Source organism: Ambystoma mexicanum, chromosome 11, assembly GCF_040938575.1.
Source record: "Ambystoma mexicanum isolate Mex_15411 chromosome 11, UKY_AmexF1_1, whole genome shotgun sequence".
In the NCBI taxonomy this organism is placed as follows: domain Eukaryota; kingdom Metazoa; phylum Chordata; class Amphibia; order Caudata; family Ambystomatidae; genus Ambystoma; species Ambystoma mexicanum.
The window spans coordinates 1,260,414,678-1,260,427,878 of record NC_090934.1 but is presented as its reverse complement, the minus strand read 5'-3'; the positions used below and the strand labels follow the sequence as shown (position 1 = coordinate 1,260,427,878).

Sequence of the window (13,201 nt, the reverse complement as noted above, 5' to 3'; positions counted from 1 at the left end):
TAGAGATGGAAGTCTGCATTTTATGTTCTCTTTATCAGCATGTTTCCAGGGGACATATTGTGGTCTGGCCCCTCCCCTTTCCAGAAGTGGCATCAAATTGTACCCCTTTATTTCCCCCAGTGCTCGTGGGGTTATGTCGGTGTATTCGTCCTCTTCCTCTGTGTCAGGTAATTCTGCAATGATATCAATATTACAGTGGTTTGTTCTATCGTCCCCTTCATCCTTCCCCCCTCTCCTGTTACCCTCTTGTCCCATCGTGGGCGTGCTTGCCCGTTCTTCCTGCCTGGGTCCTGGGAGGTCCCTAAGTCTACCGATATATGGGGTGTGCGCAAGGCTGGGTGTCAGTGGGCGTGGTATTAGTGGGCGTGGTGTTTGTACTGGTGTCGGTGTTAATGGTTGTGGCGTTCTCCTTGTTGCCTCTCTAAACTGTGCTTCTCCTGTGTTTTCTTCTTCCCTTCTTCCGCATGTCCATCGTGACTCGCAGTTAGTGCGTGTGATGTACAGTTTCTCTAAACTCTCTCTACTGCCCTCTCTTCCACTTTTTTTCCCAAATATTCTTCTTCCTCGCTGCAAAATCCATCAGGAAAAGATAATCCCCACTCTGTGCGTTTTTCCCCCCACTGTTACCGTCCTTAAATCTATTAAGTCCGCTTCCTTGTGCTCATCTCCTTTAACAGCGGCCCCCTGTGTTGACATTGTAGCCACCTCCGAGTCCTGGTGTGTGTATGTCCTTACTCCGTGCTCCACTCTCCTATCTCCTCTCTCCTCTTCCTTCTTTACCATTATTTCACCATCTATTTCCGCTCTCTTTCTGTGTAGTTCTTCCATTACCTCTGTACTTACCTTTGCTAATATCCTCTCTTCTTCCTTTCCCCCCATTTTCCCCCTTCCCTTTTTAATATGCTTTCTATTACTTTACCTTCTTCATACTTCCTGGCGCTTTTAGATAGCATCTTCTTTTTCCACAGTTCCATTTCCCTGTCCTTTTCTTCCTTCTTCTTTTTCATTTCCCGTAGCTCCGCGCGTAACACCCTCTCTGCTATTGCCCTTATCCGCACCTCCACCTTCTTCCTTTCTTCTGCTCGCTCCTTCATCCTCGCCTGTTCATCCCTATTCTCCTTTCTTTCATTCTTCCTTCCTCGTGTTTCTTGCTCGAGCTGTCTGATCAGAGTGCTTCGTACTTCTCTTAATTCAGCCAACCTTTCCTCCAACATTTCTTCCTCTACCTGTGACAGTCGCCCTTCCCTTGTATTACTCACCTCTGTCCCTGTCTGTGCGTTTTTCCATTTCTTCCTTGTTCACTCTCCTCACTGCGTCCTCTTCTTCCCCTGTTAGTGTCCCTCTGAGCTTTAGTAGCACCTGTGCTGCTATCCATTCATCTTGTCCTATGTTTGCCGTTTTTCCCACAGTTCTCTTCTCGCCCCCTGTCTTTGTTGTGCTTGAGTCTATCGTGTCCATTGCCGCCGCCCCCATCTGGTAGCTATGGTGGAGCGCTGTACGCGGGGTATGAGTACCCCTCAGCGGCTGTTAATTTTTGTCTGGCGGTTTCCCTTAATTCTGTTATTGGGTACAACCCTCCTTCTTCCTTCTATACTACCTTTTCAGAGGAATTTCGTCTGTCCCTTCCTTTTCCACCTTTGCTTCTGATACTGTAACCAATCCTTCTTTCTCCCTCTTGCCCTCTCCTGTGCATAGTGCATTGATGCTCGCCGTGTCCACGCCCCCTCCTTTCTCCTTCTCCTCTTTACCCTCCTTTGTTTCCTTGCTTCCTTTATCCTCTGTTGCCCCTTCCATTGTAAACATTCCCATTGCCCCTGGCCTGGCTCCCTGGAACATATTTCATAAGTTAACCATCTCCATATGGTGAGCTAATTTATTTCCTTTGTAGGTGTTGTGTATGTATGTCAATAGCGAGTGTTGGGTGTATGAGTCAAAGCTGCTGTTAGGCCGCCATGGTGTTAGTATTTTGTTATCTGTCCCTTGCGTCCAGTCAATGCTGTATTTTATTATGTTCTCCTTATGTGGTGATAGAGACGTGCAAATGTGCTGAAGGGGCGTAGTTAAAGCATTTCCTCTCACTCCAGACCCTGACCGTAGTATGTGGCCATTTTACAATTTTCTTTTTCCCACTGTCGACCTTCTTTACCTGGCCCCGTAAGTTGGGGACTTTCTACTGTCCGCTGAAAAGTAATACAATTGCGAGTGTGCAGTTTCTTCTCTTTTATTATTTGTTCCCCTTGATGTCACTAGTATGGCCCCCTGCAGCCATGGTGCACGAAGCCCCCTGCGGCTGCGTGCCCTGTGTGGCGTGCTTTTACAGCCGCCCCGCCTTCCTTTTTTTGTCAAAACCTCTCCCTCCCCGATCTCAACCCCATTGCCGAGCGTGACCGGCGTTCGCGGCCACCTCTCCCCTTTTCTCCCCTCCCTTATCGAGAGTTGCCGGTGTTCTCCGTGCGCGGCCTCCTCTCCCCTTCTGTCCCGCCCTTTCCCACTTCCTGTCCCCCAGCCACCCCTTGATCAACACGAGATGGTCGCAGTGTCCTATACAAGTCCTACGGGTGACGTCACCAACTTCTGTAAACTATTACTGATAAGAAGCCTTTATAAGATCAAAGAGCGCAAAATATGTTTTAACCCTCTTGTCCCCCGTAACCCCACAGCTGTCTTCCCACCTCGCCAGGAGTGGAGGATGCACCAATCAATTACTTATTACATTCTGACTGCGCACACTGCGTTGCCTCACGTGTCATACGGCTCCCTCTCTCGGGGAGCTTAACCAGCCAATCGTCTTCCGCACTTGGGAACAAAACTAGCTACCTCCTGCGGGGAAACTTCATCTCCCTAACGAGCTTCAACACTCAATTAGTAGGAATCCACATCTATTCACTGATCTATAACGTCAATTCATAGGAAAGCCACACCCCTCCCCTACAGGTGCCTGCAATCTGGACAAATCAGTTCCTTCCAACAACCACACGTGGTGCCTTTTGGCTCCACCCAATTCACTTTGTGACATGGTAGAAGACGGCCCTCGTGCCTGTCCTACTACCGCTCAGTCGTCTATCACCACTTACTAATCAAATCTTCTGTAACACACTGTAAACACCTCCCGCCACCCTTATCACAATTCCTCCCCCCTCCTGCACAACATTACATTGCTGGTTGGGTGTGTCATACCAAGTCCACGTGAGCCGGGGCCGCTCGACCGCGTGCACCCCTCCAAAGCAGCTCGCCACCTCCCCTCGTCTGGACCAAGTTTGGACACTCGCCAACCACAGGCGGGATACTTCTCAAGTCGGCTCCCGAGGGCCAATATCCAGATTGCACTGTCCGGTCTTCTCACAGTTCCGCGATGGTCCTGTAGTCCTCAAAGGGGGCAACGGCAGAGAGGGCCGCGCTGCCGGTTGCCTCGTTGCAAGAGGCCTTGGAACGATGCTCTCAGGGTAATAGACCTCAAACAGATCTCAGCAGTGCCTCCAACTTGTCGGGGTGATTTTCCCAGGGGCCGGCAAGGCCGTCCGCGGACCTCCGGGGCTGGGGAGGCCCCAACTCCTCCTGCGTCCCAAAAGGAGTATGAGACACACCCAAGAGCAAGGTCAAAATAACTGCTGTTTATTAGAGTAACGGCAGGGATATGCTCAGACCGTATGCATCCGGAGAGACTCTCGTCGTTAGTGGGGCTTGCAGGCCCTTTTTACAGCAGTAGGACGCGCTACTTGCGTCACCTGGGAAAATCATCACAAAACCCATCGCCACTTTGGGTTGGTTCCCCGAGTGGTAGGATTAGTATATTTACCCTATGGGAGGAAATGTTAGTGGATAAGGACGGGTCAGGTGGTACACTTGGGCTGTCCCTAACAGTTGCTACATCAGAAATTGTTGCAAGGGGACCCTTGGTGATTGACTAAGAGTGATGGCTTCAGGGATGAGCCCCTTGTGTTCTGATTGGTTCTCCCGCAAGCCCCCAAGCCTGGGACCATCGCCGTTCCCAGCTCGCGGTGTACCTGACATTAGCAACAATATGCAACTATGTGTTTGTGGCAGACAATGGACAGGTCTGCTTGCGGGCTGGTGTGCATGTCTTTCCCATTGCTGTAGGTGTCCAACTTGTCGCTTCGTTGTTGCAGATTGTGTCCCAGACGTGGGACCCTGGCGATTATCTGTCTTGTGAGCTTGGCACCTTGTCAGTTCGGCTTGGTCACGTGTGGGGAGACCGTAGTTGGAGTAGAATTATGAGCATTAGATTTTGTATTCTGCCTCTGAGGGCTTGCACCGGCAGGTATAACGTTGATGCTGGGCGTGCGGCATGCGGGTTGCAACATCGCGGCCTTGGCTGTGGGCTCTCATTGGGGGCTCGTTCTGCATGGTCAGCACTTGCATTTTCGTTCTCGGAGGATTTTCGTTTGCAAGGCTCCTGCCTGGGGACTCTTGCTGGCGGCCTACTTGGGCCTAGTTCGTGGGTGGCGGTACATAATCCATACTATGGAGGTCGCGGGGTGACAGTGTTATACGCAGCATTAGGTATATATGGTGGCGTCTTCATAGGGATAGGTAGCGAGAAAGCATCAGCAAGCATATAGACAAGCTCTTCAGTCGTCTTGCATTTCTGCGGTGCTGTAGAAGGCCTATGTGAAAAATAATGATGCATGTCCGTGGGTATGTCAGTCCACTACGTCACAGCACTGAGTATATTCTTCGTGTGGGTTGGTGTGTGAGTGACCACTGTGCATGGTTGCACATGTGTTCGGCTATGTCGTCATGGCATCTCTAACAATGGTGATTTTCGTTGTTGGTGTCTAATCGAGCTGGCCCATGGCGCATGCGTCGGCTTGACCAGGGCGTGCTAGTGGGCATGCTCCTCGTATGTGTATGCCTTTTGAAGCAGGATACTTTGTCATCTGGTAAGGAAGGGAATTGTTCGAACTCCTCTTGTGGGGGCTGCTTGGGCCGTGATCACCTAGGCCATGGTCTGGATGAGACCTGGGGGAGGGTGTTATCCCATTCTCCCACCTCACATGAACAGTTTTGTGTTGGCCGTTCAACATCCAGGGTTCATTACAGAGTGAGAGGGTTGGGGGGTATCAGCATTCTGTGAACCGAGAAGGATGAGCTGTGGGCTCTCAGCGTCTTATGGTAGTCACAAGCTCATCAGTGGGTTCACATCATTTGGCAACACTCTGATATTAAGCAGTAAGCTTACACCAACCTACGCTCCTAGCAGGGTTAGTGGTGGGCATTCAACACTCAGGCATTTTCAGTGGGTGGGAGTTGGTCCCTTAGCATCCTGGGGCCAAGTATGTGTGCAGGTGCCTCAGCACTGTGGGGTCCTTATAGCATGAAAGATGGTAGTAGGCATTCAAAGGCCCTTACAGGCTGTTTGGTTGGTCCTTGGCAGCCTCAAGTCTTCACAGGGTGAGCAGTAGCATCGCCAGCACCTCATTTTTATCGCCATTTAGCTTTAACAAGTTCTTAAACATCCATGCTCCCACAGCCTCCAGGCAGGCCCTAGGCCAAGCCGCTACCTCTGATGTAAAGATGTCAAGACAATCTAAAATTTGAGTGTCGTCAGCATAGGAATAGCAGTGGAAATCGTGGGAGAGGATACACTTGGTGAGAGGCTGGATATAGATGTTAAACAATACAGGGAATAAGGCTGACCTTTCAGGAACACCACAAGTAAGGGCAGTGGTTGCAGAACAAAAAGGAGTGAGGGAAAGGGATTGAGTGCGCCCAGAAAGAAAGAATGTGAACCATGCAAGAACAGCTCCAGAGAGGCCGGCCCCCACAAGCCGATCCAGCAAGACCGCTTGCTCGATCGCATCAAAGGTGGTGGCGAGTTGAAGCAAAATTGGTGCTCCCACATTGCCCTGATTACGTAGCCGAGCAAGACCGTCCACAACAGAGGCCAGCACACTCTCGGTGCCGTGAACCGGACGAAAGCCGGACAGGGAATGATCAAGGAAGGAGGTGACCTCCAGAAAAGAACTAAGCAGTACAGGAATTCCAAGAGCTTCGTCAAAAATTCGGAGGAGTGATATAGGACGAGAGTTGGCAGCAACCGCAGGGATGTGACCAGTATAGAAGGAAGAATTACCTGCATAGGCCAGTGGTGGAGCAAGTGAGGAATAATAGTCTGCTGGACTAACAAGGGAACGGGAGAGGCCATTTTAATCTGATCACAGGAGCAGTAACCTTATCAGAGGAAAATAAAGGAAAGTAGGACCAGAGCTCCTGATTAGGAGCAGGGAAGTCCCTGCTCTGGATTTCCCCCAAAGTGGGGCATGAGGAAAAAAATATCATTCTGGATCTCAACAATCTTATCAATAAAATGATTTGATAGAGAGTCATAGAGGGATTGGGAAGGGGGAATAACCTCAGCAGAAACTGATTAGAGATGGAGCGCACAACCTTAAAAAGTTTTCTGGGTTGATTCACTGAAGACTCCACGAGATCAGCAAAATAGGTAGATTTAGCGTCACAAATGGCTTTGTGGTAAGTAGATGAAATAAATCGGAGTACCTTTGGCCAAGGGACAATAGCTCACAGGCCACTTGCATTTGGCTTGTGTGCTCTGTAGCTGAATAGTGTGCATATAATCAGTGAACCAAGGTTTAGAGGTTTTAAGAGGGGCCACGTGATCAGCAACTGAGGAGAGAGCCTGCCAAATGGCATCCAAATAAGGTGGCAGGTGAGTGGAACAGAAGAAATTGTATCTGGAAAAAGGGACCACCAATTACAGCGGAAATATGACAAGGTTTACATCTGGAATTTGCTGGTTCAGCTTCACACGTGAAAGGTATAATAAAGTGGTTAGACCACAGAACAGGAAGTGCAGGAAAAAAAGAAGTCTGGAAGGCAAAGATAAGGTCAAGAGTATTCCCCAACTGATGAGTAGGGTCAATGAGCAGTTGAGCCAGACCAAGGTCGGTGATAGCTAACGTTAATGTATGGGCTTGTTTTTCCTGAGGATCATTGAGTCTAAGATTAAAGTCCCTGACTCTACAAAGGTTTGAGAAACATAGCTGCAAATCAGCCGCTCGTTCTAGAAAAGAATCACAAAAACAGGGATCATATCCAGGGGGGTACGAAATAAAGTCAAAATATAGATAGACTGTATGGCTGACCGCACAAAGCGAGCAAGCATGGCCTCCATTTTAATGCTGTGAATCAAATGAATTAAAATGGGAATCGCAATAATATTCAGTTCCAGTAAAACGGGAACTGAATATACTGGCGGCTCCACCACCTGCGTGAATAGCTACATGGTCCAGGTGTAGCATGTCAAAATTAGCTGGAAGAAGCTGAGCCATAGAAGGGCCAGAGGAATCCTTCAGCCAAGTCTCAGTAATACAAGTAAAATCTGGACCATTCTCTAGAAGCACATCATAGTAGTTTGCAGTGTAGACAACCAAAGTTCGAGGCTTCAATAAGAAACATTTCAGGGAATACAGAGAGGAGGAGCAACAATTACTAAAGGACATGTCAATAGAAGGAAAACCAACAGGGAGTTTGGTCAAAGGAAGAGCCAGCTGCACAAGCATAGAGCGAGGGAATATGCAGCTGAGAGTACGAGCCAGAAGAGTCCAAAAGTCTTCCCAGCCGGTCTAACAAGCCAAGATGAGTTTGCCTTCAGCGCACTTTTGGAGCGCTGCAGGTGCGCTCGGCCAGTAAATATTACCGCTTGCCGGTAATGCCGACAAAGCAGTGAGTTTACAGGCAGTAATTTAATTCCCCCTCCGCATGTGTTTAAAAAGGGTTCAGGGGCCGGGTTTCCACCTGCTTGGTCATCTCCACCTCTAGAAGTTTATGGCATTGTGGTCTTTCCTAGAGAGGAGCTTTGCGCCTCCTCCTCCCACCCCCTCCCCGAACTGGCCGCATGCCATAGGTTATTAAGAGACCCACAAGTGGCATTTGCCGAAATTGCTCATAATAAGACTTGCTGATGCCTAACGTTATTTTGGGTAGCACACCATCATGAAAATGCAATCAGCTATTGGCCCACAGTAATAGTCTGGGCCTCCTGCTGTTTAGGATGTACCCCACAGACAATACCTCTTGCCAGTCATCACCTCTGTGATTGGTGAACTCTATAGTTGGGCGGTAGGGACCACTGCTTGCTGTTATTTGGCCGATATCTAAAGCTGATCCACTGTACAACACACTCAAAAGTGATGATACCTAAGTAACCTACAATGGAACACTTAGTAAATAATTCTTCATAAGACTCCTCATGGACCCCTGAATAAAGGTCACAAACAGGTTAATGCCACCACATGCAATCATTGAAGATACTGAAAACCATTCCTCACATTGAAAAAAAGAGCCTTGATAGAGCGGCTAGAGTTGCGGGCCATATTTGATTATGGTGCCATGCTGTAGTGTACCTTGTTCCTACATAAAACATCCATAGCCAGATTACACTCAATGTGAATCGCCAGTTGGGTTACAAAAGCCCACAAATTCAAAGTCTTGTTTACTTGTTTTCTGGGGGAAATGTTTTACATTAGGACTCACTGATGTCTCTCCTTGTTCCTAGATGGTCGCAAGAGGGAAAAATGCATCTGACCTCTTCCCGGCAGTTGTGAAAAATGTTGCTTGCAAGAATATAGAGGTAAGTTTGCGGCCACTTGCATTATAAATGCATAAACATAAACAGAAGCATAAGTGGTTTGAACCTATGCCGAGGGTTCTGATACACCTTCTCAAAGACACAGATGAGTACATTTGTCAGTATTCTTTGTTGATACATATGTAAGCTTCTTAGTGCCATCTTTTGACCTGGTATTGCTGTTGTGCCAGTGCCTGGCATATGCCTGTCCCATGCGTACACAAAAGCCACATTTGTTGGCTTTGCAAATACTTGTTTTCCTTATAGCAACACTGCTAATCACATACAGTTGTAATCATGCAAATTAGCCCGCATTTTATAGCACTTCTCTGTGTGGATTTCCAATCTAAGTTGAGAACCTTAACCATTTTCACAGAACTGTTTTTTTACCTTTTAATTCAAAGAGAATAAATGCATGTTAATGGTTCGTGTCCTTACCTGCAGAGCCCTATGTCCATTTATTTTTTCCAATTTGTTATTTCTTACATGTTTAACTTTTTTTAGCACGCTTTATATGTGAGTGTCTGCCCAATGATGGCTAGACCTATCAATATAGCATTGCCAGTCTGGAATAATAACTACTTCCATGCACCAGTGTTCAAATATTGCAACCTTTTGGGACCACTTCTATAGTCCCACTGGGCACTAGGTGTGTATTTTTCTTGTAATTTGTGCCAGGCGTTGTTGTGTTTTTAAAAAACACTGGGACAGTAATATTGCCCACTTCTCTAAGGGACTTAAAATAAATATTCTCCCCCACCCTCCTGGAAAAAAGTATGAAAATATTTGATTTGTGGATTTGTAGAACTCATACTTCCTTGTTAGAGGAAAACCAGACAGAAGACTGTTTCTGGGCGCAGATGCTTATAGACAAAGAATGTTAAAAGACGAAAGAAGATAATATTGAAAAAGGTGAGTTTTAAGCTTCGTACGAATAGAGAAGTAGGAATTAGTTCTTCGAAGATCGAAAGAGAGCAAATTCCAGCCACCGGGACCGAACACAGAGAAGCCCCTGTCTCCTCTACCTGCAAAATGTGATAGAAGTATAGCTAAGAGAAGTTCATCCGAGGATCAAAGAGCTTGTGTTGGTCGATAGGGAATGAGTTTGGTAATAAGATAAATGAGGGCAAGGCCATGAAGGCACTTAAAAACAAGGCATAGGATCTTGAACTAGATCCTCTGATGCACAGGCAGCCAATTACGTAATCTGCTGTAGGGGAAGATGAATACTATTTTTAGTAGATGAAAAAGAAGGATAAAAGGCTGCATATTGGGCAACGTGCATGCAATTGATTTGTTTTTCTGGTATCCCAGAAAGGATAGCATTGCAATAGTCAAGTTTGGGATCAATGAATGTGCAAGTGACTGCTGCTTGGTCTGTTTCAGAAATAAGAGGCAGAATTGGCCGTAGAAGTCTGAGCCGATAATAAATAGACTGCACTCGCTAACTTGCTGATTGCCCTCCAGATTGGACTGCCAAATACAGCCAAGATTTTGGACTTTGTGTACATAAGCAGTAGGAAGATCAAAAAGAGTGGGCAAGGATGTAATAAGGAGGGGTTGGCCAAGAGGTGTTTGGGACCAAAGAAAATAACCCTGGTTTGGGGGTTCAGTTGCAACATATTAGAAAACATCCAGCCTTTTATTTCCTGTGCACAATCAGACATGCATTTAATAGAATCATAGAAGTTATTTAACTGCACTTAAATCTGTGTATCATCAGCATGTTAATGATAGTAGAAGTCAAATTTAGAGAACAGTGATTGAATATAAATGTTAGTTAGTAATAAACTCCAATCTTGACCTGTTGGGTTTTGTGATGAATCTGATGATGTAATCACTCCTTTCCCAGTGGTAACCTCTCCCCATCTGACCTGGGGATGGCAGCTGCTACCTGATCCTAACCCTGACCCTCGGGGCAGCTATATGAGGGAGGCATCTTCAAGGGAGTAACACAACATCATCGGCTAAGACATGGTATCCCCCCTATTCCTTTTACCCCCTCCATTCGTCACGCCTTCATGGCATATTGTGATGGCTCCCTTCAACAATTCCTGGGACCTACGGTTGACACCTTCCAATATTCTGTACAGAAAATACGAAGAACTGTCTGTTCCCAGACATGTGACAGTACTGGGACCAGGAGGCTGAATGGAACAATGAGGATCAATCTGAACAAGAAACGCTGAAAGCGCTCTAGTGATTGCGAGCATATCATTATGACATTTAAAAACCCGAACAAGCATGAATGACAGAGACAATGCCTGGGAGGTTTCTCCCGCTCGGTGCTGACCGAGGCACTGACAAGGCGCAGGGAGGACTGTAGATCTAGCCGGCTCACGGGGAAGGCCAAAGAAGGAGGACTGCAGATGCCGTTTGAGCGTATGGAACTGGAGAGCTGCCCCTTTGCCGGCCTGAACACAGAGAAGCATTTGGCAGGCAAACGGGAACCGCAGAAGACATGGAAGTCATTCAGCAAAACCGGCGAGCCCGTAAAGTGGAAACGGGACACCAAAGCACTGCTTCCAGTTTACCGCGAGGGAGCTGACGAATGCCACAGAAAGCCAGTGATTCCTCTGGGGCTTCGGCAACATTACTGAACACAGATAAAAGCAATTGGAGTGAATGAAAGGGAATATGAGACCCGATATTTCCAAAACAAGAACAATAGAGTGAACACAGCAAAGTCAAGTTTACAAGTGTGTAAAGTGAATCACTTGAGAAAGCCCCGCCAGGACAGTATACCGGGCAAAGTCAAGTTTGCAGTGTGTAAAGTGAATCATATCAGAAAGTCCTAGCAGAAGAGTGAACCAGGTAATGCCAAGCTTGTGAGGGAAGTTACGTTAAAGTAGAGAAAAACCTACCAGGTATCCTACGAAGTTGGTACATGTATCCAAGTTGTTTTGCAAACAAGTTTTCTTTTATTGACCACAAAAGTCCAAGGAAAACTCATATCCTTAAGAGTTTAAAGTTTACTGAAGAGAAAGGGGAAGGGAGCCGTCCTCTGGAACTATGAACTTTATCCATTGGAAACATTTATTTTAAGACATTTCTTTTAAGACACAACATTGGTGCACTTTCAAGCCAAAAGACATTACCCGTAACACCTTAGAGTTACTTTTAGAATGTGAGGGCTAGGATAGGATTTCGGACAGAGAAAGTTTTTGCTTTGGACATCTTAACGTTGGACAGACCCTTTGTTTTTGTTGAGGTAGGAAACACCTCTTAGAACAGGGACAGCAAGGCATTTTCCAACACCCTTTTATTTTGAATAAAGGTTTATAGCCAAAACTATGAGCTCTCTGCGTCCACGTCTCATTCCTGGCTCCTCATATTGTGCTCAGACAAAAAGAAATTAAACCATTTTAAAGAGTCTTCAGACACTTCTGCGACTTCAATTAGTCTTGATTTAAGAATGTTAAAATCAACTGTATCAAAGGCTACGGACAGGTCGAGCATAACCAGTATCTAAAATGTCTTAATCAACAGATTTTAGGCTATCGTCCCAGACAGCAAGAAGTAGTGTCTAGGTTCCAGGACGGATGAAAACCAGACTCGAAGGAGCCAAGAAGAAAATGCTCTTCCATACATTTTTATAGTTGGGAGGTGGCTATGTTTTTGAGAATGTTCACAGGCCACGCCAGGCTGGCAATGGGGTATCATGACCCATTTTTTTTTTTTTTTTTTTTTTTTTAAGCAATGTGTTTAAAAAGAACGTTTGAGGTCTTTAGGGACCATACCTTGGGAGAAGGAAAGGATAGCAAAGCAGGTGATAAAATCAGTTCAGTCCGGAGCATGATGTACAGCCAAATAAGCGGGTATGTAGTCATAATTGAGATTCGTTCACTGTGATTAAATCAGTAATTTCTTCAGAGGTAACGGGGGTAAAATATAAATTCGAAACGTGAGAAAGTGTTGTAGGGTTACTGTCAAGCGGGGTTAGATGGGTTTTTTTAAAGCATCAAAAGCTCTCTGGACTTATGTGTAGAAAGTGGTGCGTTGGTACCGGTCGGGCAACCTCGTAATGAGGCCCTCTGTCTAGCACAGGGATGGGGAAGATGGAATTAGGAGGTAATGCCCTGACAATTTACAAGTTATCTTCATTGCTCTGAGTGCCTAATCCTCCTCACCCAGTCTCTCCAGCCTTTTATCAGTTATGGATTTGTTCTCCTAGAGTACAGCTTAATATACACAGGATGTGCCGGCGGATTGAGGGCCTTCTTGAAGTCACCCTTGTCAAGGGGATTGGCTATAGGGAAGAAAACAAATGTTAGTGTTTTGGGGTTTATTGCTTGTAAACAGAGGTCTCTCTTGGCACTGACACCACCTACTATGTCTAGGACTGGGACAAGTAAGATTAGCGGCTCAGAGTAATGAAGATTACTGATAAGTAAATGGGGCTTTCCCCTGTCATTCGCACAATATAACAATGTCTGCCATACTCTTGGTGCATGTGGTAGCCCCTGCCGGTGCAAACCCATAGCTCATGCTAGACCCAATGCCAAACCATGATATTCCGCATGCGGAAACTACTGTTTTGTTCGCAAAAAGACATTCCACATAGATTTCCGGTTTCCAGATTGCCCCAGTAAA

General features: G+C 46.5%; 1 protein-coding gene across 5 annotated transcripts in view; it reads left to right on the top strand.

The window, feature by feature from the left end:
• AP3B2 (adaptor related protein complex 3 subunit beta 2) overlaps positions 1–13,201 on the top strand; it is a 533,172-nt gene that overhangs the window by 221,027 nt on the left and 298,944 nt on the right. For all 5 annotated transcript variants that reach the window (XM_069624707.1, XM_069624706.1, XM_069624708.1 and 2 more), the window contains exon 3: positions 8,537–8,611. In XM_069624707.1, the coding sequence (XP_069480808.1) occupies positions 8,537–8,611 (75 nt within the window). The remainder of the gene's footprint in view (positions 1–8,536; positions 8,612–13,201) is intronic.